The 24,487-nt window shown below is 32.8% G+C and overlaps 3 protein-coding genes across 5 annotated transcripts; 1 reads left to right on the forward strand and 2 right to left on the reverse strand.

The window, feature by feature from the left end:
* Window positions 1–524: 524 nt before the first annotated feature.
* On the reverse strand, window positions 525–2,462 carry LOC141045556 (uncharacterized). Of its 2 annotated transcripts, none has more exons than XM_090251399.1 (3): window positions 1,993–2,462; window positions 1,651–1,843; window positions 525–1,161 (listed from the first exon to the last, which is right to left on the reverse strand). In XM_090251399.1, the coding sequence occupies exons 2-3, from the start codon at window positions 1,720–1,722 to the stop codon at window positions 814–816; spliced, it is 420 nt and encodes a 139-aa protein (XP_090107525.1). In that variant the 5' UTR covers window positions 1,723–1,843; window positions 1,993–2,462; the 3' UTR covers window positions 525–813. The 2 variants fall into 2 exon arrangements, with proteins under 2 accessions (XP_090107525.1, XP_090107526.1); XM_090251400.1 differs by having other exon boundaries at window positions 525–1,199.
* Window positions 1,191–2,809, forward strand: LOC141045557 (uncharacterized). Of its 2 annotated transcripts, none has more exons than XM_073534955.2 (2): window positions 1,191–1,545; window positions 2,461–2,809. In XM_073534955.2, the coding sequence occupies exons 1-2, from the start codon at window positions 1,314–1,316 to the stop codon at window positions 2,574–2,576; spliced, it is 348 nt and encodes a 115-aa protein (XP_073391056.1). In that variant the 5' UTR covers window positions 1,191–1,313; the 3' UTR covers window positions 2,577–2,809. The 2 variants fall into 2 exon arrangements, with proteins under 2 accessions (XP_073391056.1, XP_073391057.1); XM_073534956.2 differs by having other exon boundaries at window positions 1,192–1,520.
* Window positions 2,810–3,013: 204 nt separating this feature from the next.
* On the reverse strand, window positions 3,014–5,673 carry LOC112283988 (pectinesterase 31). The gene is made up of 3 exons (XM_024523425.3): window positions 4,828–5,673; window positions 4,149–4,539; window positions 3,014–3,883 (listed from the first exon to the last, which is right to left on the reverse strand). Exons 1-3 carry the CDS (start codon window positions 5,191–5,193, stop codon window positions 3,303–3,305), a joined length of 1,338 nt encoding a protein of 445 aa, XP_024379193.1. The 5' UTR covers window positions 5,194–5,673; the 3' UTR covers window positions 3,014–3,302.
* Window positions 5,674–24,487: the final 18,814 nt, after the last annotated feature.

The following is a 24,487-nucleotide window of genomic DNA, read 5'->3' on the forward strand; positions in this document are numbered from 1 at the left end:
TCTTACAAAGTCATTATATAATCAAATCACTCAAAATCAATACTCAAAGAAAGTCTATCAAGTCTTCTTTCAAACTCCACTCTTTGATTTGCCAAAGAATCCCAAAGTTGCTATAAGTACTCGATTTTGAGCCTCAAGGTCTGATTTTGACCCTAAGTTGATAAGTGGTCCTTTGTGGATATCAAATTTTGTCTTTTTGAGATTATTTATATTTAAATCAACTCCTAACTTCTTGAATATGTTCATATTCTTTATTTTTCTAATCTAACTTGATTTGTCTTATTTATGGCCTTACAAAGTAAATAGAAGCCTATTTTGTAAAAAAGTAACATTCACACTTTTAGTTTTACTCTCTTTTGGACTATTGTCTATCTTTTAAGATAATTTGCTACAAAATTTAAAGTAAGACCTTCTATAATATAATAATTTCTTCATCCTTTTCACGTATTAGTCATATTACATCATGACAACATTAAAAGTCAAGATGAAAGCTAGAAACAAAAGAAGTGAGGATTGAGAATGTAGAAGGTTGGAATTAAATTTATAATTATAATGATGGTTTCTACATATGATCTATTTTAGTAATGATGGTTACAACAAAGTGAGTCTATTTAGTAAATGGGTGAGTCATTTTAACATTCAAAAGATTACTTAATAGTATAATATGCCCAATCTTCATTTGGTATATATTATTAACTAGTGTTCCTGGCTAGAGTGAGTGGAAACTCTAGTTCATGACATGGTTGCATTGGCAGTCGCAAAGGACTCTAGATCACCGACAGTGCATCTCGGACTGCAGGTCACTGACACTCTTCAATACCGCCAACAACTCCTGCTATCCGCTGTACAACCCTTTCCATTGATCATGCGGCTCAGTTCTCGAAATAGTGTTGAGCTAATGCGTGAGGACTGCGTGAGCAAATGGAATCGCATGGGTGTCATGGGGTTAGATTGGACAGAAGCGGCGCCTGAGCAGGTGACGGTTCCTCCCGAAAACCACCTCTTGCTCGACGTATCTTTCGCCCATTCACGCTCGCAATAGCGCTGTTTACAGGTAGGCGATGAGAGATCAATCACAATGGGAGTAACGAACTGAATGGTGGTTATAGAAACTGCTCGATATACATCACCCATGTTCCGGTCATGCATTGCTGAGTGTGCCTGTAACCGCCCGATGATCCTCATTTAGTTTCGAGAACCTGTGTTCATGGACTCCCACCCAAGTTCGTTGGCAATGGAATCTGGTCGTAAAGCACACTATATGCACTTCGACGCTACAATGAAACAGTAGCTCAAAGCAGCAGTAGGGTCAAATGGAGGATCCTATCGTGATTCCCACCACTAGATCAGTGCAGAAGCTGGTCTCGGAGAAGAGAAACTGTCCCAAGGTTGTTGAGGCTCCGGGTAATGGCTTTAGCAGCAGACAAAGGGAGAGACTACAGTCCACAGATTTGAAGGAGAGGATTGCTGTGTGGCAGAGCAGGAGGGACGAGCAGAGCAGCCTGCTCGAGTCGCTTAAGGTGGGGGATGAGTGGTCACAATCCAGTTAAGAAAATAGACTTGAATCGGTCATAATTCATAATTGGTGATTGAACTTTCTATGGTGCTCAGTGATGGTGACGAGAGCACGGGAAAAGCATACCACTTCACCTGCATGGGTTTTAACTCTTCTAAATTCTTTCTGTAATTCATTATGGATTGATTCTTGCCGGTATGCATCATTCAAGCAGAGATGTTGTCCACATGGAGTTGTATTCAGTTCAGAAAACCTCAGCTGTGGTGCACTTCGAAGCAGATGATGTGTACCGTCATCCACTCGATCGCTTGAGCATATCATAATCTCCTGAGTGTAATGTTTGGATGGTTCGTTACTGGGGTCTATGTAAAATGCATATTGTGCAGTCTAAATTTATTTTAATATATATATATATATATATATATATATATATATATATTTGAAATTGAAGCTTGAATGTATGACGACCATCTTACACCAGACGTTATTGCTTTAGCACCACTGAAGACGGATTTAAAGTCTCATGACATAAAAGTGTTTTGAAAAACAAAATTGTGTTGACTCAGAGCCAGAAAATCAGCTGGTTTTAAGTTGAAGCAGAAAAGAGTAATGAAACTTGTTCGGTCTTGTTTCGTAATATCCCTAAGTATCAATGGGAGAAAAATGGTTTCTTTGATAACAAAGCATGATGTTTTTTATATGAGAATACCGTTGTTTTTAGTTCACTATAAATGAAAAAATTACGATGTTTGAAATCATGCCAGCAACAGTTCATTTTAATTTATTAACACATCAAATTAACACATGAATATAATAATAACAGCCATACGCATAAACAATCAAAATTTAATCTGATGAACACACCATTGTTATGCCATTGGCATCCATTAGTTTTGCTGAAGATTACAACACTAAACCAAAGTAGGTGTTCCGTGCAAATTCAGGAATTGTTGGACGCAGATTTGAACGCTTTAAAAGCTGGAGATCCACCACCTTAGTTTTTGGGAAATGTATACATGAATTTGACAGAAGCTTATTTGACCAACAGTACATCTGCTGATGGCACAGTAGTTTTATTTTACTTCAGAAGTAGCATTAAATCATCGAAACGGCATTCCCTAACAGTCGATCTACACAACAAAGTCGTAGTTGTTATAGTTAAAATAAACTCAACACACATAGTTTATTCTAAATTTCGGTTAGTAAGAAATTCTGAGTTCTTAACAGTGCAGAGTTAGCAGATGCTACTTTTGTGACTTTTCGAAATAAATGCCTCAATTATGCTTCGAAAAACATACTCTTCTTAACGTCCCCTTTTTTTTTACGTTTACTTCTCATAATCAACACTTATCAGCAGAGTAGCAAGAACAGTCACTGAGTAGACTCTGAATACAAAGACCGAATATTCTCAAACCTAACCAGAAATCAAAACTAAACCAAAAAATTTGAGTAGAATCTTAGCCCTTTGTTTTCCACACGAGAATGTAAGCTCAAATGTCAAGAAATCGAATTCCAATACTGTATTCAAAAGCGGAAACACATTACGTGGTTATTTGAACTTAAGATGTTACCCAGCTAGGTAATAACATCCAAACTAAGTGTTCGACTTGACACGTTCATACCAGTTCTCGCTGCATCTTCTCTATCTTATGTACAATTGCGTGCAGTGGAAAAATACTACTCGTGGCTATTAATTGTTTTGAGAGCTGCCGTACGCAAGAAAGAAAATGACCATTACAGCTAGAGTGGATAAGATTCATAAAATGTACTGAGTCAGTAGTATTGCTCAAGGCATACCATTCTTGGCGCCCAACCGTTTCCATCTCCGGGGCGGAAACTTTTTGTCTCTGTAACCCCTCTGCGGGGCGGCAGGCGTTGCCCAGTTTTGCTCGTTCAAAAGATGAGAGCCCTTGAGCTGCTCTACTGAAAGAGGATGTTCAACCCAATTTTTTGTGTCGAGGAACGCTTCTACATCCCGGTAGACTTGAGCTTCCTCTGGTGTCAGTTGATGAGACCAGTCGATGCGACTGGACTCACTCGCCCCTGGGCCACTGCTGTTGAACTCTCCGAAATATACATTGTCATGCGCAAACAGAGGTCCTGAATCTGTGACCCAGTCCACCCAGCCCTCGGGAGCAATGTGCTCCCCCAGTGTTGTGTCAATAAACACAACCTTTGCATACTCTCTCCACGGACGACCCAGGTACGTGAGCCCTGTCCCAGTGGAGTTGTAGGTTGCTGGATCATACCCTGTTATATTAGACCTCAATATTACGAATGTTGAGTTGGGTGTTATAAACGTCGAGTTTGAAGCTTCTTGGCAATCATCCTCGCACCACCTGCTTTGCGCAGTTATGAATCCCTCGCCTGTGAAACGCAACATCAAGCTGTTAGTTGAAATTATGAAGAAAGAACAAAACCTGTTGCAAAACACACTGTGACTAAATAGCAAGGCCAATGCAGTGCGATCTTCTTCTGGGCTGAGTCAATTTACCAAAATAAACATGAAATGTTGCAAGACACCATCAATCGGGTTTCGTACTCGAGAAAATAAGCAGACGAATAATCTATGACCACGTCAAATTGACCCATGAGCTTGATTACAAGAGTATGGTGCAAGAATTTCACGTACCTCTGGAATGAATTGTGCAATTCTCAAAAACTGCTGATGCATATCCAAGTATGAAATCAACGTTCCCTTCAATTCGAGAATCTTTGTAGTAGTGCTTTCCTTGATCTGCATACAAGGTGTCTTGCCATCCCAAGAAAATGCAGTCATAGAATGCACACTTATCACCAGAGACCCGTACAGCAGGTGCTTGGGAGTTGTAGTCAAAATCTCCTGGTTTAGGAGAGCTGTTTTCAAACGTGATGCCCTTAGCAATAAAATTGGAAGCTTCCACAATCACAGTAGGACAGTCTAAGATGGTGTAGTCTGACCCATCCGGCTTCTTGTCACAAGCCTTTCTGTTGAATGTTAGAATTGTACTCTCCGCGCTCTCGCCCAAGAATGTGATATAATCCTGTACGCAAAATCGTTAACATGTTAGCCTCAACACAAACAACCAGGCAAGAAAACCTCTGTTGTCTACAAGAAAGTCCGAATTAAGTACGCTCAGTTCATTGCAGCTAGAAAGACTGTCAACAATCAGAAATCAAGCTTATTCTGGGAAATTCACATACAGACCTCGTGTGTTGGACTAAAAACAAATCTTGCCAACAGACTCTCCAAAACCATCGTGAATTGGTTGGGAAAATCAGAACTATCGTCCTAAAGATAGCATTGAGGTAGGAATGTAAGAAAGCCGTACCTTGCCCTCTGGAACAATGACAGGACCGTAATATACCCCCGGTTTGATGAAGATCACCCAGCGCACGTAATTCCACATGGGAACTGCATCTACCGCTGCTTGCACCGATACGAAGTGATCCGGGTGCCCATCATTAGAGACAACCAAAACCGTTTGGATCCCATCTTGGCCATCCACGGCATCCACAAACGTTTTCTCAGCGAAATTGAGCGGCTCTTGACGTGCTCTCAAGTCATCCCCGCCAGTGCTTGGACGAGTCCATGCCGCTGCTACGCAAGGGATGACTAAGATTACCCAAAGGAAGGAAATGACGTAATTCATGCAGCATCGGCAATGCCTCCTCTGTCCAACTCTCAACACCAACATGTGTCACTCCACACACATAAACTATCTCTAATTCACAATCTGCTCTCAACCCGCACCAGATCGTCAAACCAGACAGAGGCAAAAACGATGGCGAGATAATTTCTCCTAAATGTGCACAAAGCCTTACAAAACGAACAATATCACGCTAGGACAAAATCCCGTCGCGACGAAAAAAACTCTCCCAACGTAGAAACCCGAATGCATCTCCCCCAGAAAAAAGCTGAAATTCAACGAAGGTCAAAGAATTGTCTCCAACCCCCGCCTACTAGATTCAGTTTTCACAATCCCAACACTCACGACCACGAAATTGATTCGAGAAAAGCTCAAAAACCATCGCCGAAACACGAAGGAGAAGACACAATTGTCGTCGTTAGAGTAAGACTTTCATGAGGAGAGCCTCAAAGAAAGCTCATAAACAACATAGTCACCATTAGTGAGTTCGTGACCGACCCCCCAAGGCTGTTCGTGACCCCATTGCGGCGAACATGCGGGAACGTTCGTTCCTTATAACTTTTCTTAAAAATCTTCCTTGGAAGTATCGAGTTCCCATGTTCTAATGTGACCCGCCATCCCCAGTAGTTGGCTCAATGATTGATCGACACCTGAATACTACCTGGAAGCTGCTTAGTAATATAGTCCATTGCTACCGGCAGATGTGGGTCTCTTGGCATCCTTTCCACGGTGGCCACAAGCCGTTGGGATTGGATACGTTCAATAAGTATCTGACCTACGTGGCAAGTTTTAGTGGGACGGTTATGGGAAGATCGCGGGAATGGGCGATGGTTATGGATTTAGGCCTTCCTTTCTGATGTTCTCTCACCAGTAATGGCGTTTTAAATGGAGTGCTGGACAGATAATTGTGTGACATGGATCGTTCTTTCTTTATACATCAATAATAGGTTTCCTTTTGTCTTTATGAGAAAATATGAATAGGTGGTATTCTATATTGGAAATTAAAATTAAAAAATATGAACAGGTGGTTTTCTACATTGGAAAATAGTCAGTTTTATTAATTTACATATTTCAGATCTTTTTAATCAAAAAATTGCTAGCTTTATTGAAGTAAAATTATATAAAAATATAGATTATAAAATGCAAAAAGAAAAATAATAAAGTCCTTTATTTATTGTTATTAACAATTTTGAGCTATTTTATTTCAATTTTTTCATTCAATTTTAAAATATTAAGAGCTTTATTGTGAAAATTTAATTTTCATCTCATTTATTTACAAACCTCGAAGTCCAAAATTGACAAATTTGAAAATATTTTTTATGCACTTTTTATTAGAGAAATTAAAGTTTAAATAAAGTCTCTTTAAAAAAATGCAAGGTAAATTATTTTGATAAAATATAAAAAGCATGTCATTTTGACTTACAAGTTTAAATTCATAATGTTGCAAAAATATACTAATAAATATTATAAATAGAAATAGAATTAAATTATATAAATTTTAATTAATTTTAAGAATATATAAAAGAGTTATAATGTTTTGTTATATGAGATATTTAATTCAAAAAACAAGGTTTTATTAACATTTAAATACTAAGTGTGAATTTTAAAATTATTTTGATAAATAAAAAAAGTAAAATATTATTTATGAAGTTGATAGGTCATATAAATAGATTATTTATAATTATCTTTTTATTTTTTATTTTTTAAATTTATTATTTTAATTATAAAAATAATACATAAAAAATATAATAAATATATATATATATTACAAGCATCAATATTTTTTAAGTCATGAATTTAAATAAAGAATATTGCAATGATAATCAAGTAACAAAAGTTTTTGATTGAATTACAAAGATTATTTTGACTTATCAAATTCATATATAAAAAATATCTTTGACTATCATATTATTTAATATGATTCTAGAAATAAAATTAAAATTAACATTGATAGATGTTATAAAACATGACTGGTTTGTATCAAAAGTTCAAAATCCTTCTAATCTATAACAACATAAAACCTCATCATAAGGTAGGACAAACTTGACTAGAACAAAATTAAATAGAAATAAACAAAATGGAACACAAAAGACAAAATTGATCAACCAAAGTTAGAACAAAACAAAACAAAACAGTAAGATACAAAATCCAACTGTATTAAAAAATAGGGTTCAAAGCCATATCTAACAAGATGCTTCAAAAGGCCTTGGTTAGTTTTATTTATACTTTATTCTACTACCTTGGACTTACTAGAATGTTCTTAGATGGTAGATCTTACCTAGACAACTGCCCTAAACCTTTTTTAGAAGGTTCCATGGTATGTCATATCTAAATAATTGCCCAAAACTCTTTCTAAAATATTCTATGGTGGATCTTATCTAGTCCATTAACCTAATCCCAATTTTAGAAACTTCCATAACTTCTCAAACATGGTTTTAACTATCTATCCTTATATAACATGGTGTAGATAAGATAATTGTATAGATAGATAGAATCATTGAAGTTTTTAAAATTGAGGTTAGGTGAGTGAATTAAATAGGATGCATTCTGGAACAATTTAGAAAGAATTTAGGGCGGTTATTTAGGTAGAGCCTACCATGGAACCTTCTAGAAAAGGAATTTAAGGTGGTTATCTAGGTAGAGCTCATAACCTATGAACGTACTAGAAAATACGACAAGGTATAAATAACTAGCAATGGCCTTTTGGATCATTTGGTCAGGTATGGTTTGAGATCCTTTCTCTTAGTAAAGGTTGATTTTGCATCCTTTTGTTCCATTTTGTTCTGTTCTGTTTCCGTTTACTCAATTTATCTTTCATGTCTTATTTTATTTAGTTCTATTCAATTCAGTTCTAGTCTATTTTGTCTTATTTTGTGATGAGATTTTATGTTACTATGGAATAGAAGGATCTTGGATTTTTGAGATAGTCTGGTCATGTTTTATTGATATCAAAGCAAGTGTTAGACTATTTACTTTTGGTAGCATATCAATAGTCATCATTTAATCCAAGGTCAGTTGTTGTGGTCATATTGGGTACTGTGTTGAGGCTACTATGAGTTATTCTTAAAGAGTCAAACAGGAGGTAAAAAGATATTACAATAGTAGAGTTTAGTGGAGAAATTATAATATGAGAGATATGGTAGAGCAATCCTAGATAGAGGCTCAAATACAATACCTCTTAGGCTAGATAGCTACATTGTAAGGACAAATAGAAGCCTCAAAGACAAAAGAGTCGACATCCACTAGGTTGAAATTGAATTAAATACATATTGTGGAACTTGAAGGCAAGAATATGTATATCAATGGCTCTTTAACATGCGACAATACCTCCAATTATTTAAAGGAAATACCACTGAAGGAATTATATATACAGCCAGCTATTTTAGAGATGCGGCAACTATTTGGTGGCGACATTAAGTTCAAAACTATAGAGCTTAAGGTAGATTTTGTAACTAGAAGAAGTTTGAGACCAATTTTACGAATCAATTTCAGCCCATTGATGCAAAAAAGATAGCATACGATCAGTTGGTAAATCTTATACAAACTAGGTTGGTATAAGATTATATCTCTCGATTGTCCCTATATCTCTAAATTGACAATGTTTTAGAGGCAAAGATGATGCATTGATTCCTATGAGATTTGAAACTTGGAGTCTAGTGAGATGTAGAGCTTAATAATCCAGAAACATTTGAAGAGGTAATTTGGACTACACATAAGGTCAATGCTATAGATTTTAGAAATATGACCTATAGCACAAAGTCTTATGTTGCTATCTAATATTACTATACAACAACTAATACCAATGGAGATTGATGCCTTACAAAGATCATTGATACCACAAAGTCGACAAATATTAGTACAAAGACGATTGTATTTCTATTGTTGAGAGCTGGGCCATCAGATTGGAGATTGTCCAAAACATCAGAGTGCAAGTATTAGTAAGACAAGGTGGGTTCAAAATCTTGAAACTCACCAAGCTAATAATGAGTCCGAACACAAAAATGGTCCTCCCCAATAAAAGCACTAGGGACTAATACTGAGAATAGCTATTATCTCTCAAAATCAAATAGCATAATCCGAGACAATTATAAAAAGAAACAATTGGTGCATCTAATGGGACTACTAAAAGGACAATCATGTTGAGTGTTTGTAAATTGTGGCTCTACATAAAATTACATCTCAATTGAAATTATCGATTGACTTGGAATTAAAACTAGTGAAATCAAGGAAAAAAGTATATACTTTACAGATGACCAAGAGAATGTATTGAGTGAGACGTATGAAGAAAAAATCTTAAGATTGACAAACACCTACATCGTAAGAGAGAGATTTAAGGTAACAAAGAAAAGATATGATATTATCCTTGGTATACTATGGCTAGAGATGGGAATTAAGAAAGTTGATTGAATAGTAAGGACAATCTTTTTTAAAGATAGAAGATGCAAGGTGACTCTTTGTACCTCCATACTAAGTAAAGAAGAAAGATAGCATCCAATTAAAGACCTACTTATAGAAACAACCTTTATAAAGAAGCAACTATAATATGAGCCACTAATATACATGGTAGTTCCAAATCTTACGTCAATGGTGGAAAAGACCGTTGAAGGGATAGAATATGTAGAGCAACTCATACATGAATATTAGGAGGTCTTTTCGATTGACCTACCTAATGGCATATCTCCTGATCGAGGTGCCTTCTTTTAAATAGATCTATTGCTTGGAGCCAAACCAACAAGTCAATCAATTTATTGCCTAGTACTAAAAGAACTTGAAGAGCTATGGAAAATATTGAACAAATTTTGGAGAAAGGTCTCAGTTGAGAGAGTACATCATTATAGGAAGCACCTATACTCTTTGCACTTAAGAAAGATGGTGGATTTTGCCTTTGCATTGACTATCGAGGTCTTAATAAGCAGACTGTTAAAAATGCATATCTACTTCCATACCTAGATGATCTTCTTGACCAACTACAAAGTAAGACCATCTTTAGTAAATTAGATCTTTGAAGCAAATATTGACAAATACCTATTGCAAGAGAGGATGTAGAAAAGATGACATTTTTTACGTATTATGGACATTTCAAATGGCTGGTTTTATTCTTTGGTCTTACTAATGCTTCAACTTCTTTCATAGGTTACATGAACAGATTGTTTCGAGACCTTTTGGACAAGTATGTGGATGTCTTCATAGATGATATCTTTGTATATAGTAAAATCTCTGAAGAATATGAACATCACCCATGAGAAGTGCTGCAATGATTGCAAGATAGTTTTTTTTATTGCAAGCAATCAAAATGTGAATTGTGGAAGTCAAAAGTCACCTTTTGGAGGCATGTAGTGTCCTTCAAAGACATATGTATGGAATAAGATAAGATGACAATAGTGGAGGATTGGCCAATACCTAAAAATGCTTATGAAATTCGCTCATTTTTAGGCCTTGTTGGATATTATTGTCATTTTATTCAGTGATTTGCTGACATTGTTGCCTCGTTGACAAATCTTATAGAGAAAGGTGCTTCATTTAAATAGAAACTAGAGTAGCTAAATGCCTATGATAATTTAAAGGAGATATACATTACTACTTCAATATTACAACCACATGATCCTAATTTCCCTTGTGTGCTTAACATTGATGCTTTTGAATTTGCAATTGGAGCAATCCTTCAATAAGACTTTGGTAGGTACCTTCAACATGTGGCGTATGAATCACGTAAGCTCAAAAGGACAGAGCGCAATTATTTTAAACATGATCAAGAACAATTAGCAATTGTACATGCCACAAAAGTGTGGTGACACTATCTATTGAGAAAGCTAGTGGTTGTCTGGATTGATCACCAATCCTTGCTATATAATTTTCATCTAAAAATATGAAATCATGACATCATTGTTGAGAAGAACAATTGAAGCTTTTTGATATCCAACTTGAGTATAAACAAAGGTGGCAACATACTATGCTAGATAGTTTATCAAGAAGATCAGACTTGAAGGATAAATCAAAAGACAAGATAAAAATTGCTACCATTAGTAGTATCATTTCGGATTTAACCAAAGAGGTAGAATGGAAGGAAGCTACGCTGTCGTAATATGTGAAGTCTTTCTTGAGAATGCTCTAAGCACCTAGCTATGGAAGGTAGAATAGAAATTACAACAACAAAATCCTAATTCTAATAGAATAATAATTAAACTTTAATAAGACCATAACAATGTTAAACAAGCTTTAATCAAATTCTAAGAAACCTCAAAGGAATTACAAAGAAACAATAAGAAATCTTAAAAGAAATATTAGAATGATCACAAATATATCTCAAATACATCTTCATTCAATCTTAATTTAATCCTAGTTGAAATCCTATTGGACTTCATTCAAACTTTAGGCCAAAAACTAACTAAATCTTAAATCTCAAACAAACCTTAATAAAATTCTAAATCCTAAATCAAATCCTAATCAAATCCTAAATCAAACCTTAATCAAATCCTAACCAAATCTTAAATCCTAAATCAAATCCTTAATCCTAAACCAAATCCTAACCAAATCTTAAATCCTAAATCAAATTCTAAATCCTAAACCAAATCCTAACCAAATCTTAAATCTTAAACCAAATCCTAATCCTCAATCAAACTCTAACCAAATCCTAACCCTAAATCAAACTCTAGTAATTCCTACAATAGATTTATACCTCAATTACTAATGAATGAACCATTAATCTTAACTAAAAATTTACATGTCTTTTGAAAATTAAATTAACAACAAGTACAAGAAAAATTGAAAATGATCAAAATTACCAAATAGATGATAGCCTCAAAAACGTGCTTGGATATTGGCTGGCCTCCTTCTTTCACCTTGATGCCAATCTCCTAGAGCCAATATCTCTCCTTATCACTATTCGATTGATCTCAAAATTCTTATACACATAGAAAAATATGACTAATATTCTTTCAGACAAATTTTACTCTAATCCAACTACTATATTGCAAGAAATCTTAAAAACCCTCATTAGACCTAAAATTCTACTTTTTGAGATCTTGAATCACTTAAACCTCAATAATCCTCAATTCAATCATTAGATCAAGCTAAGATTCATATTACATATTAAATACAACTATTACCATTAATCTACAAATTTTTACTTATAAATCTATTACAAAACTCTTGAAATTACTAGAAACGTTAATCCTATTTTATTTCACAAAATCTAAGTCATCTAAAAACAATCTTGACTTTGTAAAGCTCTTAAAAAGTCATAATAATTCCAAAATGTCTAAAATCAATGCTTATAGAAACTTCATCTAATCTGCTATTAAACTCTATTCTCCGATCTGCAAAAGAATCTCAAAGTCGTCATCGAGACTTGGTTTTGTACCTCAAGGTCTAATTTCGACCTTAGTTCATAACCAGCCCTCTCTGGGTATCAATATCTAATTTTTCTAAGTAAATTTTGCTAGAATTTACTCTTAAGTTCTTTCTAAATACGCATATATCATTTATTTTTCCAATCTACTTTATTTTGTCTTATTTATGGTTCTACAAAGTAAGCAGAAGTCACCTTTCTAAAAAGAAAATATTAGTATCTTTTAGTTTTACTATCCTTTTGACTATTAACTATATTTCTAAGATGATTTGCTCTAATACTTTGAACTAAGATCTCCTACATTATAATAATTTCTACACTCTTTCACATATTAGTTGTGTTACATTACGACAATGCAACGAGATGCTTATTTCAAGATGGTTAGCAATTGATTGAAGATGGGTGATATACAATATCAAGGTTACTCTCTTAGTAAAGGCTTGCTCTATTTGAAGAAGAAAATTTATGCACCCGACAATTCTAATCTCCAAATGCACATATTTCAAGAAAGACATGATATCCCAATATTTGGATATCTATGATGAGAGAAGACTCTAGAATGGATCTCAAGGACATAGTTTTGGGCAGGTTTGGATCATGATGTTCAAGCCTTTGTATGCTTTTGTGAAGCATGTTAAGATAACAAAGTACGCAACACAACATTTTTTGAATTATTACAGCCAATTCCTCTAATTATAGCACATTGAAAGTAAGTGAGTATGGATGTCATTACATGTTTATTAAAGATGCCTCATAATGATACCATAGTTGCCATCTTTGTGGATCAACTCTTGAAGCAACTTCACTTAGCTATAGTGCACTCAAATATTGATGCTTTAACGCTTGCATGAGTCTTTTTTAATATTATCTTTTCTCACCATAAATTACTTTGTATCATTGTTTCAGATTGAGATCCACGGTTCACAAAAAGTTTTGGAAAAACCTTATTCAAGCTACTAGGTACACGACTTGTCATGTCTATAGCCTTCCATCTTTAAATACATGGACAAATAGAGCATACAAATTAGACCTCAAAAGATATGATGTGGATATTTGTAGTGGTTCATCATAATGATTGGGATGAATATTTGATGTTTTTGGAATTTGCTTATAATGATAGCATTCAAGCAAGTATCGATCATTCATCATTTTTTCTTAATATCGATCAACATTCAATTATGCCAATAATTTTTTACCATCCCATCAATACCAACAATCCAAAAATGGAGGAATTTATACAAGAGCTTACAATGGTCTTACAAGAGGCATCACATCACCTCTTTATTGCATATAATTAATAAAAGTAATATGTGAATAACCATCAGCAACATAAGATCTTTTCAAAAAGTGATCAAGTATTACTCTCTAATGCCAATTTGTCACTTGCTTCATTAATCTAAATCCGTAAACTAGTATTTCAATAGCTTGGACCTTTTCACATTTCTGTAGTGATTTTTGATGTCACATAATGCCTTGAGCTTCTGCCACATATCCAGGTCCATCTAATCTTGTATGTTTTACAATTAAAGAAATTTCATACCAAGCCAAGTACTTTCCGAAGCAACATCAATTACCACTACCACCAGTTGTAGTTGATGACCAACAAGAATATGAAATGGATAGCATTTTAGAACATCACCACCTTTGTTGTGGCAATGAACATTTACAACTTTATTACAAAGTTCTTTGGAAAGGTTATCACATTCATGATGTAATGTGGTAACCTGCACAAAACCTTACTTATTGTCAAGAGACAATTTCAAGATACCATTGAGAGAAAAACGAGGATGTTTTGCATTAGTAGAAGGGCATTAACTATAACAAGGTATAAATAAGATAATTGTATAAATAGATAGAACCACAGAAGTTTCTAGAGTTGAGATTAGATTAGTGGATAAGATAGGATCTTTTGTGGAATATTCTAGAAAGAATATAGGATGGTTATTTAAGTGGGGTCCATCATAGAACTTTCTAAAAATAAATTTAATGTGGTTATATAGGTAGAGCCTACCACCTAAGAACATTCTAGAAAATCTAGGTTAATAAGACTGGCCAAGGCCTTTTGGGGCATCTAGCGAGGTATGGCTTTAGACTCTTTCTCTTGGTAAAGTTTGGTTTTGCATCTTTTGTTCAGTTCAGTTCTGTTTTGTTTTCATTTGCTCAGTTTGTCTTTGATATCTTATTTTGTTTAATTTTGTTTAATTTTGTTCTAGTTTGTTTTGTCCTATTTTGTGATGAGGTTTTATGTTGCTATAGAATAGAAGAATCTTAGATTTTTGAAATAGTTTGGTCATGTTTCACCCTATGTGTCAATAATATATATATCTTATCTATATTTTGTTATATATTAAAATCATTTATAATTCAATTATATATATATATATAATAAATAATATCATATATATTTTAATATATATAAATTAAAAAAAATAATGATTAAATTATTTATTTTATTTTTAAAGTAATTAATTATATAACTCCAAATAGAATTTTGATAAGATATAATTTGATGTAATTTATTTTTAAAAAAAATATATTAATATTATTCTTTTTTATAACAAAAATTTAAATATTTCTTTATATAATATTTATTTTTATATCATAATAAATCATAAATTAAATCATTATACTTTTATTTTTATTTTTTTATTTGATTAGTTTTAATTTCATATTTAATATGCATGTATACTAAATCATAGTATAATCTAAAAAAACACATTGAATTGAGATTAATATTAAGACATTTTTACTCAATATCTTCATATTTCTTATCTTTAAGTAAAATGAGACCAGTTTATCTCAAAGATCTAAAATCCTTCTAATCCTTAGCAACATAAAGTCTCATCACAAAGTAAAAATAAAATAGACCAGAACAAAATTAGATAGAACTAAACAGAATAAGACACAAAAGATAAAACTAAGCAAACAAAAATACAACAAAATTGAACTGAACAAAAAGATGTAAAATCAAATTTTACTAAAAGAAAGGATCCAAAGCCATACTTGTCTAATTGCCTCAAAAAGCCCTGGCCAGTCTTATTCATACTTTGTTCTACCACCTTTGATTTTTTAGAAGCTTTTATAGTGGACTCTATCTAAATAACCGCCATAAGCTTTATTTAGAGTTTAAATGGTAGACTCCACCTATATAATCACCCTATACTCTTTTTAGAATATTCCAAAGTGGATCCAACTTGATCCACTATCCTAACTTCAATTCTAAAAACTTCCATGGTTCTAACTATCTAACTCCATTATGTCAAGAATATCAATATCTTATCTATACCCTATTATAGCTCATCCCTTTCCACTAATGTGGAATGACCTCGTTTTGCTCTTGAAGGTATCTCTAAATTGTTTCTTGGCAATGGATGAGGTTTTGTGCACGTTCCCATATTGCATCATGGATCGAATAACCTTTCCAAAGAACTTCATACTAAAATTGTGGACATTCTTTACCATGGCAAAGATAGCAATGTTTCAAAATGTTGTCTATTTCATATTCTTCTTGGTCATCAATTATGACTAGTGCTTGTGGTGATTGGTGTTAATTCAGAAAATACTTTGGCTCAATATAAAATTCCTTCAATTATAAAACATGGAAAATTGAATGAACCCAAACATGTGGAAAAAGCTCAAGGCAATATGCGACATCAAAAATCATTGCAAAAATACAAAAAGGTCTAAGCCATCGAGGTGCTAGTTTACAAATTTCAGTTGATGTAACAAGTGGCAAGTTAGCATTGGAGAATAACACTTAATCACCCTCCTAGAAGGTCATGTGTTGTCACTAGTTATCCACATATTGCTTCTATTGATTTTGTGTGATAAAGCAGTGTCGTAATATGTGAAGTCTTACTTGAGATTGCTCCGAGCACCTGAAGAATGGAAATTGCAATAACAAAATCCTAATTCTAATAGAATACTAACAATGCTCTAATTAAACCATAATAATACTAAGCAAGCTTAATCAAATTCAAAAAAATCTCAAAGAAATTTCAAACAAAGAATAAGAATTCTTAAAAAATTATCAGAAGGATCACAAATATCACTCAATACATTTCAATTTAATCTTAATTTAATTCTAATTAAAATCCTATTGAACTTCATTCAAACTTTAAGCCAAAATTAATTAAATCTTAAATCCTAATAAAATCCTAAATCCTAAATCAAACCCTAAATAAACCTTAAATCCTAAATAAAATCCTAATCAAATTCTAAACCAAATCCTAAACCCTAAATAAATCCTAACCAAATCCTAAACCAAATCCTAATCCAAACCCTCAACCCTAAATCAAATCCTAAACCAAATCTTAAACACTAAATCAAACCCTAAATCCTAAACCAAATCCTAAACCAAATCCTAATACAAACCCTAAATCTTAAACCAAATCCTAACTAAATCTTAAATCCTAAATCAAATCCTAACCAAACCCTAAACCCTAAATCAAACTCTAACCAAATCCTAGTATTTCCTACAACAAATTTAAACCTCAATAATTAATGAATAAACCATTGATTATTGCACACTTCTTAAAAATTAAGTTAAAAATAAGCACAAAAAAATTCAAAAGGATCAGAGTTACTAAATTGATGTTAACTTCAAAAATGTGCTCGGGTATTGGCCGGCCTCCTTCTCCAATCTTGATGCCAATCTTTCAGAGCCGATATCTCTCTTTTGCACTATTCGATTGATTTCAAAATTCTTATGCACATAAAAAAATAAGTCTTATATCCTCTCACATAAGTTTTACTTCAATCCAACTAGTAGATTGTAAGAAATCTAAAAAACTCTCACTGGACCTAAAATTCTACTTTCTAAGACCTTGACCCACTTAAACCTCAATATCCTTCAATTCAACTATTAGATCGAATTAAAATTCACAATACATATTGAACACAACTATAACCATTAATCTACAAAATTTCATTTATGGATCTGCTACAAACCTCTCGAAATCATCCAAAATATAAATCCTATTTTATTTCATAAAACCCAAGTCATCTAAAATAAGCCTTGACTTTGCAAAGCTCTAAAAATGTCATAACAACTCCAAATCATCCAAAATCAATGCCTATAGAAACCTTATCGAATCTTCTATCAAACCCCTTTCTCCGATCTACCAAAGAGTCATTGAGTCGCCGTCAAAGCATGGTTTTGTGCCTTGGGATCTGATTTCAATCTTGGTTCATAACCGGTCCTCTTTGGGTATCAACTTTCGTCTTCTTGAGGTAATTTTTACTAATTTGCACTCCTAACTCCTTCCTACATATGCCCATATCCTTTATTTTTCTAATCTACCTTATTTTGCCTTATTTATGGCCTTACAAAGTAAATAGAAGCATAATTTGTAAATAGGCAGCATTAGCACCTTTAATTTTTCTACCCTTTGACTAATATCTATTTTTCTAAGATAATTTGCTACAATATTTTTGAAGTGAGATCCTCAAAACATGATATTTTCTTCACCCTTTCACTTGTTATCTATGTTACATCGCGACAGCGGTGATGTTGTGTCTCTTGTAAGACTATTATAAGTTGTTGTATAAAGTCATCCATTGTCAGATTGTTGGTATTGATAGAACAATGAAGAGTTGCTAGCATAATCAAATGTTGATTGGTATTAAGAAAAAATGGTGAATGATCAGTACTTGCTTAAATACTATCATTGTAAGCAAACTCCAAAGGCGTCAAGTATTCATCTCAATCATTGTAATGAACCACTACAAATGCCCGCAGCATATCTTCCAAGGTTTCATTTGCATACTTTATTTCTCCATCTATTTGGGAATAGAAGGCTATAAACATGGCAAGTCATGTGCCTAATAGCTTGAACAAGGCTTGCCAAAAACTTCCTATGAAGTGTGGATTCCGATCTAAAATGATGACATGAGGTAATCTATGGTGACGAAAGACGGTATCAAAGAAGACTTGTATAAGCGTTGGAGCATCAATATCCAAATGCACTATAGCCAAGTGAAGTTGCTTTGAAAGTTACTCGACAAAGATAACAATCTCGATATGATTATAAGGCATTTGCAACAAACATGTAATGAGATCCATAGTCTCTTGCTCGTAATATGCCATAGGTAGCAAAATTAGCTACAATAGTCTCAGAGATATTGTAATGCGTGTTTTATTATATTGACATAACTTGTAGTAGCATACGAAAGGTCAAACATCATGATCCAAACTTGCAAAAATCATGTCCTTGAAATCTATTTTGGAGTCTTCTGTTACCTTAGATATCTAAATATTAAAATATTGTGTCCCTTTTGAAATATGTGCATCTGCAGTTTAGCATTGTCAAGTATATAAATATCAGATTGAGTACTCAAACTATTCTTTCTAATGATGATGTCATGTTTTCATATTTTCTTGATATAAATTGTGTAACAAGAGTTGATAGTCAATCTGAACATCCATTGGCTTTCGTAACAGATAGTGTCACCTCACTTTTGTAACATATACAATTGCTAATTGCTCTCAATAATGTATAAAGTAATTGTACTTTACCATTTTAAACTTGTATGATTCTTATGCCATAGGTTGAAGGTCCTTATCAAAGTCTTATTGAATGACTGCTCCAATAGCAAAGTTGGAAGCATCAATGTCAAGCTTATAATGGAGATTAGGATCATATGGTTGTAATATTGGAGTAATAATGAGTGCCTTTTTTAACTTATCAAAGGCATTTTGCTGCTCTAGTTTCTATTCAAATGGAGCACCTTTCTCCAATAGGTTTGTCAATGAAGTAGCAATATGTGCAAATCAGCAAACAAAATGGTGATAATATCTAGCAAGGCCTAAAAATGAATGGACTTTTGAAGCATTCTTGAGGGTTGGCCAATCCTCCAGTGATTTCATCTTATCTTGCTCCATATGCTTACCTTTAGCACACATCACATGCCCCAAAAGGTGGCTTTTAAATTCCAAACTTCACATTTTGTTTATTTATAATAGAAGAAATTATTTAATAGCCAGCATAACACTTCTTGTAGATGTTGCTCATGCTCTTCAGAGATTTTATTATATATGAAGATATCATCAATGAAGATGACTACAAACTTATCCAAAAGGTCCCAAAATAATATATTTATAGAATCTATGAACGAAGCTAGAGCATTCGTGAAGCTTAAAGATAAAACCAACCATTCAAAATATCCATAGTATATATAAATTGTTATCTTTTCTATATCTTCTCTTAGAATAGATATTTGTCAATATCCACTTTGAAGATCCAATTTATTAAAGATGGTTGTACCTCGAAATTGGTCAAGAAGATCATCTAGGTCAAGGAGTGAATATGTATTTTTAACAGTCTACTTATTGACACCTCAATAGTCAATGTAAAGGTCAAGTCCATCATCCTTCTTAGATACAAAAAGTACAAGTGTCTTCCATGGTGATATACTCTCTCGAATGAGGCTTTTTTTGAAAAGTTTGTCTAATGTCTTTTGTAGCTCTTTAAGTTCTTTTGGTGCTAAGAAATAAATTGATCGACTTGTTGGTTTGGCTCTAGACAATAATTCTATTTGAAAGAAGGCACCCTGGTCAAGAAATATGCCACTAGGTAGGTCGATTGGAAAGACATGTTGATATTCCTATATAAATTGATCTGCTTATTTTACTCCTTTGATTGTCTTTTTTTCTATTGATGGAAGATTTAGAACCACCATATAGCTCAATTACTTCTATTGTATTTACTCCTTCATAAAGGTCGTCTCTACAAGTAAGTCTTTAGTTGCAGATTATTTTTTTGCTTCACTTGATGTGGAGGTACAAAAAATCACCTTGTGTTCATCATCTGTGAAGGAGATTATCCTTACCACCTAATTAACTTACTTATTTTTTGCTTTTAGCCATAGCATACTAAAGATAACATCATACTTTAGCTTTGTTACCTTAAACTTCTTTCTTAAGACATAGGTGTTTATCAATGTGAAGGTTTATTCTTTACATATCTCATTCAATGCATTCTCTTAGTCATCTACATGATATATACCTCTTCCATAGATTACCTTAATTTTAATTCTTAATCATTTGGCAATTTCAATTGAGATGCAATTTTTTGTAGAGCCACAAAATACAAGCACTTGACATGGTTGTCTTTTAGTGGTTCCATTAGATGCACTAGTTAATTCTTTTTATAATTTTCTAAAGCTATGCTATTTTTCTCTGAGAGATAATAGCTATCTCCAATACTTGCGCTAAGTGCCTTTACTGAGAAGTCTTATTTTTCTATTTTGTTTCATTATCGATTTGGTGAATTTTGAGATTGTGAATTTTTTTTATTTTATTGATGCTTGAATTTTGATGTTATAGACAATCGCTGATCTGATGGCTTGGCTCCTGACAATAGAAACACAATCCCTTTTGTACCAATATTTTTCGTCTTTGTAATATCAATGATCCTTGTAAGGCATCAATCTCTATTTGTGTTGCTTGTTATGCTATAGTATTAGATAGTGGCATAGGACTTTGAGCTATAGGTTGTACTCTATAATTTTTGAAATCCATAGCATCGACCCTCTCTGTAATCCAAATTTCTTCTTCAAATGTTTGTAGATCCTTTAGTTCCACCTCTCATTGGATTTCCGATTTTAAACCTCGTAGGAATTGATCCATCATCTCCGCCCTCAAAACATTGTCAATTTAGAGACTTACAGACTTGAATTAGGAGATATAATCTTGTATTAACCTAGATTGTATAAGATTTATGAATTGATCGCATGTTAACTTCTCTGCATTGATGGACCAAAATTGATTCGTAAACTTGGTCTCAAACTCCTCTCAATCACAAAATCCACCTTGAACTCCAAAGCTTTGAACCCAATATCTCCACCCTATAGTTGCCGCATCTCTCAAAAAGTTGGTTGCATACATAATTCCTTCAATGGTATTTGTCTCAGATAGTTGGAGGTATTGCTGCATGTTAAAGAACTATTGCCATATATTTTCTTATCTTAAAGTCTCAGAATATGTACAAGGCTTCCTCAATTTCAGCCTAGCACATGTTGACTTTCTTGTCCTCAAGGCCTTTATTAGCCCTTGCAAAGTAATTATCTGGCATAAGAAGTGCTGTATTTGAGTTTTCATTTGGAATTACTCTTTTATATCTTTCATATTGTAATTTCTCCATTGAACTCTACTATTGTAATGTCTTCTCATCTTCTAGTTGACTTTTTAAGAGTAGCTCATGGTAGCTTTAATACAGTACTCGGTGTGACCACAATAATTTTACTAAGAGAAAGGATCCAAAGCCATATCTAATTAGATGCATCAAAAGGCCCTGGCCAGTCCTATTTATACTTTGTTCTACCACCCTGGATTTTTTAGAAGGTTCTATAGTAGGCCCTATTTATATAACTACCTTAAGCCTTTTTTAGAAGTTTCTATGATAGGCCCTACTTATACAACCATCTTAAATTCTTTCTAGAATGTTCCACAATAGATCCTACCTAATCCACTAATCTAACTCCAACTCTAGAAACTTTCATAGTTCTAACTATCTAATCCCATTATGTCAACAATACCAATATCTTATCAATACTCTATTATATCAAGAATTATAAAATTAAATCATTCTTATGAATAAATGTTTAAAATTTTGTCACACAATAAATTATAGTATTTATTCATATAATTTTTAATATTAAATCAAATTTTATAAATTAAATTTTAAATCCTAAATTCTAGAGTTAAATTACACAAAGATAAAATTCAACAATTAGTAAAATATTACATATCTTACTTTGTTGGATGCATAGTAAGTGGCCCTCAAAATCTAAAAGAGAGATTAGTAATTATTTTTAGTTACATTCATAATTACATTAAATCTTTAAAATAAAAAATATTTATTTTATAAAATAATATAATTAATTTTAAAGACTTATGACATGACTTGAAATATCCTTAAAATTACAAAAATGAATCATAATAGAATTAAAAAAAAAAAACATCAATGGAGTAGAAGAGATGTTACAGCAAGATTAAAATTTGATGTAAGAATGAAACAAGGAATCTAAGTTAGACTAGTAACCACTAACGAGATAGAAGATAGATTGCAACATAATTAAGATCTTTAAGAATGAAATAAGAAGTTGCAACAAAGACTTATAATAATTGAAGTACTAATGGAAGAGATTAAAGACTTGTATCAAGACTTAAAATTACTAGAGAAGTAAGGAAGAGGGTTGTGGCAATATTAGAAGTCAACATAGAATTAATAAAGAAAGGTGCAATAGAACAAATAATTATCTATGTAGTAGATGAAGATATTGAAGATTAATAGTAGGACTATGTCACAGTGTCGTATTGTAACATGACCATATGGTAAAAGATAATAATATGGATCTTATTACAGAAGAGCCAAGTTAAAAAATAAAGTAGAAAAATATGGATAAAAGATAGGAAGACAGTAAAACTTTTAGTAGTGGTATTTTTTTTTTTACAATAGTGACTTCTATTTACTTTATAGGGCCATAAATAAGGTAAAATAAGGTAGCTTGGAAAAATAAATGATATAAGTATGTTTAGAAAGAAGTTAAGAGTAAATTCTAGCAAAAATTATCTAGAAAAACTAGATATTGATACCCAAGGAGGGTCGGTTATCAACTTGGATCAAAATCAGACCTTGAGGCATAAAATTGAGCACCTATGGCAACTCAAGGATTCTTTTGTAAATCAAAGAATAGAGTTTGATAGCAGATTAGATAAAGTTTTTTTAAGTATTAGTTTTGAGCAATTTAGAATTTTTATGACTTTATAAGAGCTTTACAAAGTCAAGATTGTTTTCACATGACTTGGATTTTGTGAAATAAAATAGGATTGATGTTTCTAGTGATTTCAAGAGTTTTGTAATAGATCTATGGATGAAATTTTGTAAGTTAATGGTCATAGTTGTGTTTAATATTTTTTGTGAATCTTAGCTCAATCTAATAGTTGAATTGAGGATTATTGAGGTTTAAGTGTGTCAAGGTCGCAAAAAGTAGAATTTTAGGTCTAGTGAGGGTTTTTAAGTTTTCTTGCAATGTACTAGTTGGATTGGAGTGAAATTTGTGTGAAGATATTAGACTTGTTTTTCTATGTGTATGAGAATTTTGATATCAATCGAACAGTGAAAAAAAGAGATATTAGCTCTGGGAGATTGGCATCAATGTTGGAGAAGGAAGCCGGCCAATATCCAAGCACGTTTTTCAGGTTATCATCTATTTGGTAATTTTGATCCTTTTCAAAAAAAAATTGCTTTTTTTCAACTTAGTTTTTAAGAAGTGTGCAAAATTTGAGTTAAGATCAATGGTTCATACATTAGTTATTGAAATTTAAATCTATTGTAGAAATTACTAGGATTTGGTTAGGGTTTGATTTAGGGTTAGGATTTGGTTAGGATTTGATTTAGGATTAGGGTTTGGTTTAGGATTTAGGGTTTAGGATTTGATTAGGGTTTGATTTAGGATTTAGGATTTGATTTAGGATTTAGGATTTGGTTTAGGATTTATGGCTTGATTAGGGTTTTATTTGAGTTTGTTTAAGATTTAAGATTTAGTTAGTTTTTGGCCTAAAGTTTGAATGAAGTTCAATTAGATTTCAACTAGGATTAAATTAAGATTGAATTGAGATGTATTTGAGATATGTTTGTAATCATTCTAATATTTTTTTAAGATTTTTTATTGTTTCTTTGGAATTCCTTTGAGGTTTCTCTGAATTTGATTAAAGCTTATTTAGCATTGTTAGTGTTCTATTAGAATTAGGATTTTGTTGTTGCAATTTCCATTCTACCTTCCATAGCTAAGTGCTCGGAGCATTCTCAAGCAAGACTTAATGTATCACGACAACAGACATACATATTTATTCCAATAGTTACCTATATGATTAAATAGAAATAGATATAAATAAATTAATTTTATAATATCCTCTAGAGAAGCTTTTTAGAAGCTTCATAGATGCTGCTCTGACTTTATACATGTTTGTAGTTGATTGATGAATTAGAA

This window comes from Physcomitrium patens, chromosome 6 (genome assembly GCF_059467195.1).
Source record: "Physcomitrium patens ecotype Gransden chromosome 6, ASM5946719v1, whole genome shotgun sequence".
Taxonomy (NCBI): Eukaryota; Viridiplantae; Streptophyta; class Bryopsida; order Funariales; family Funariaceae; genus Physcomitrium; species Physcomitrium patens.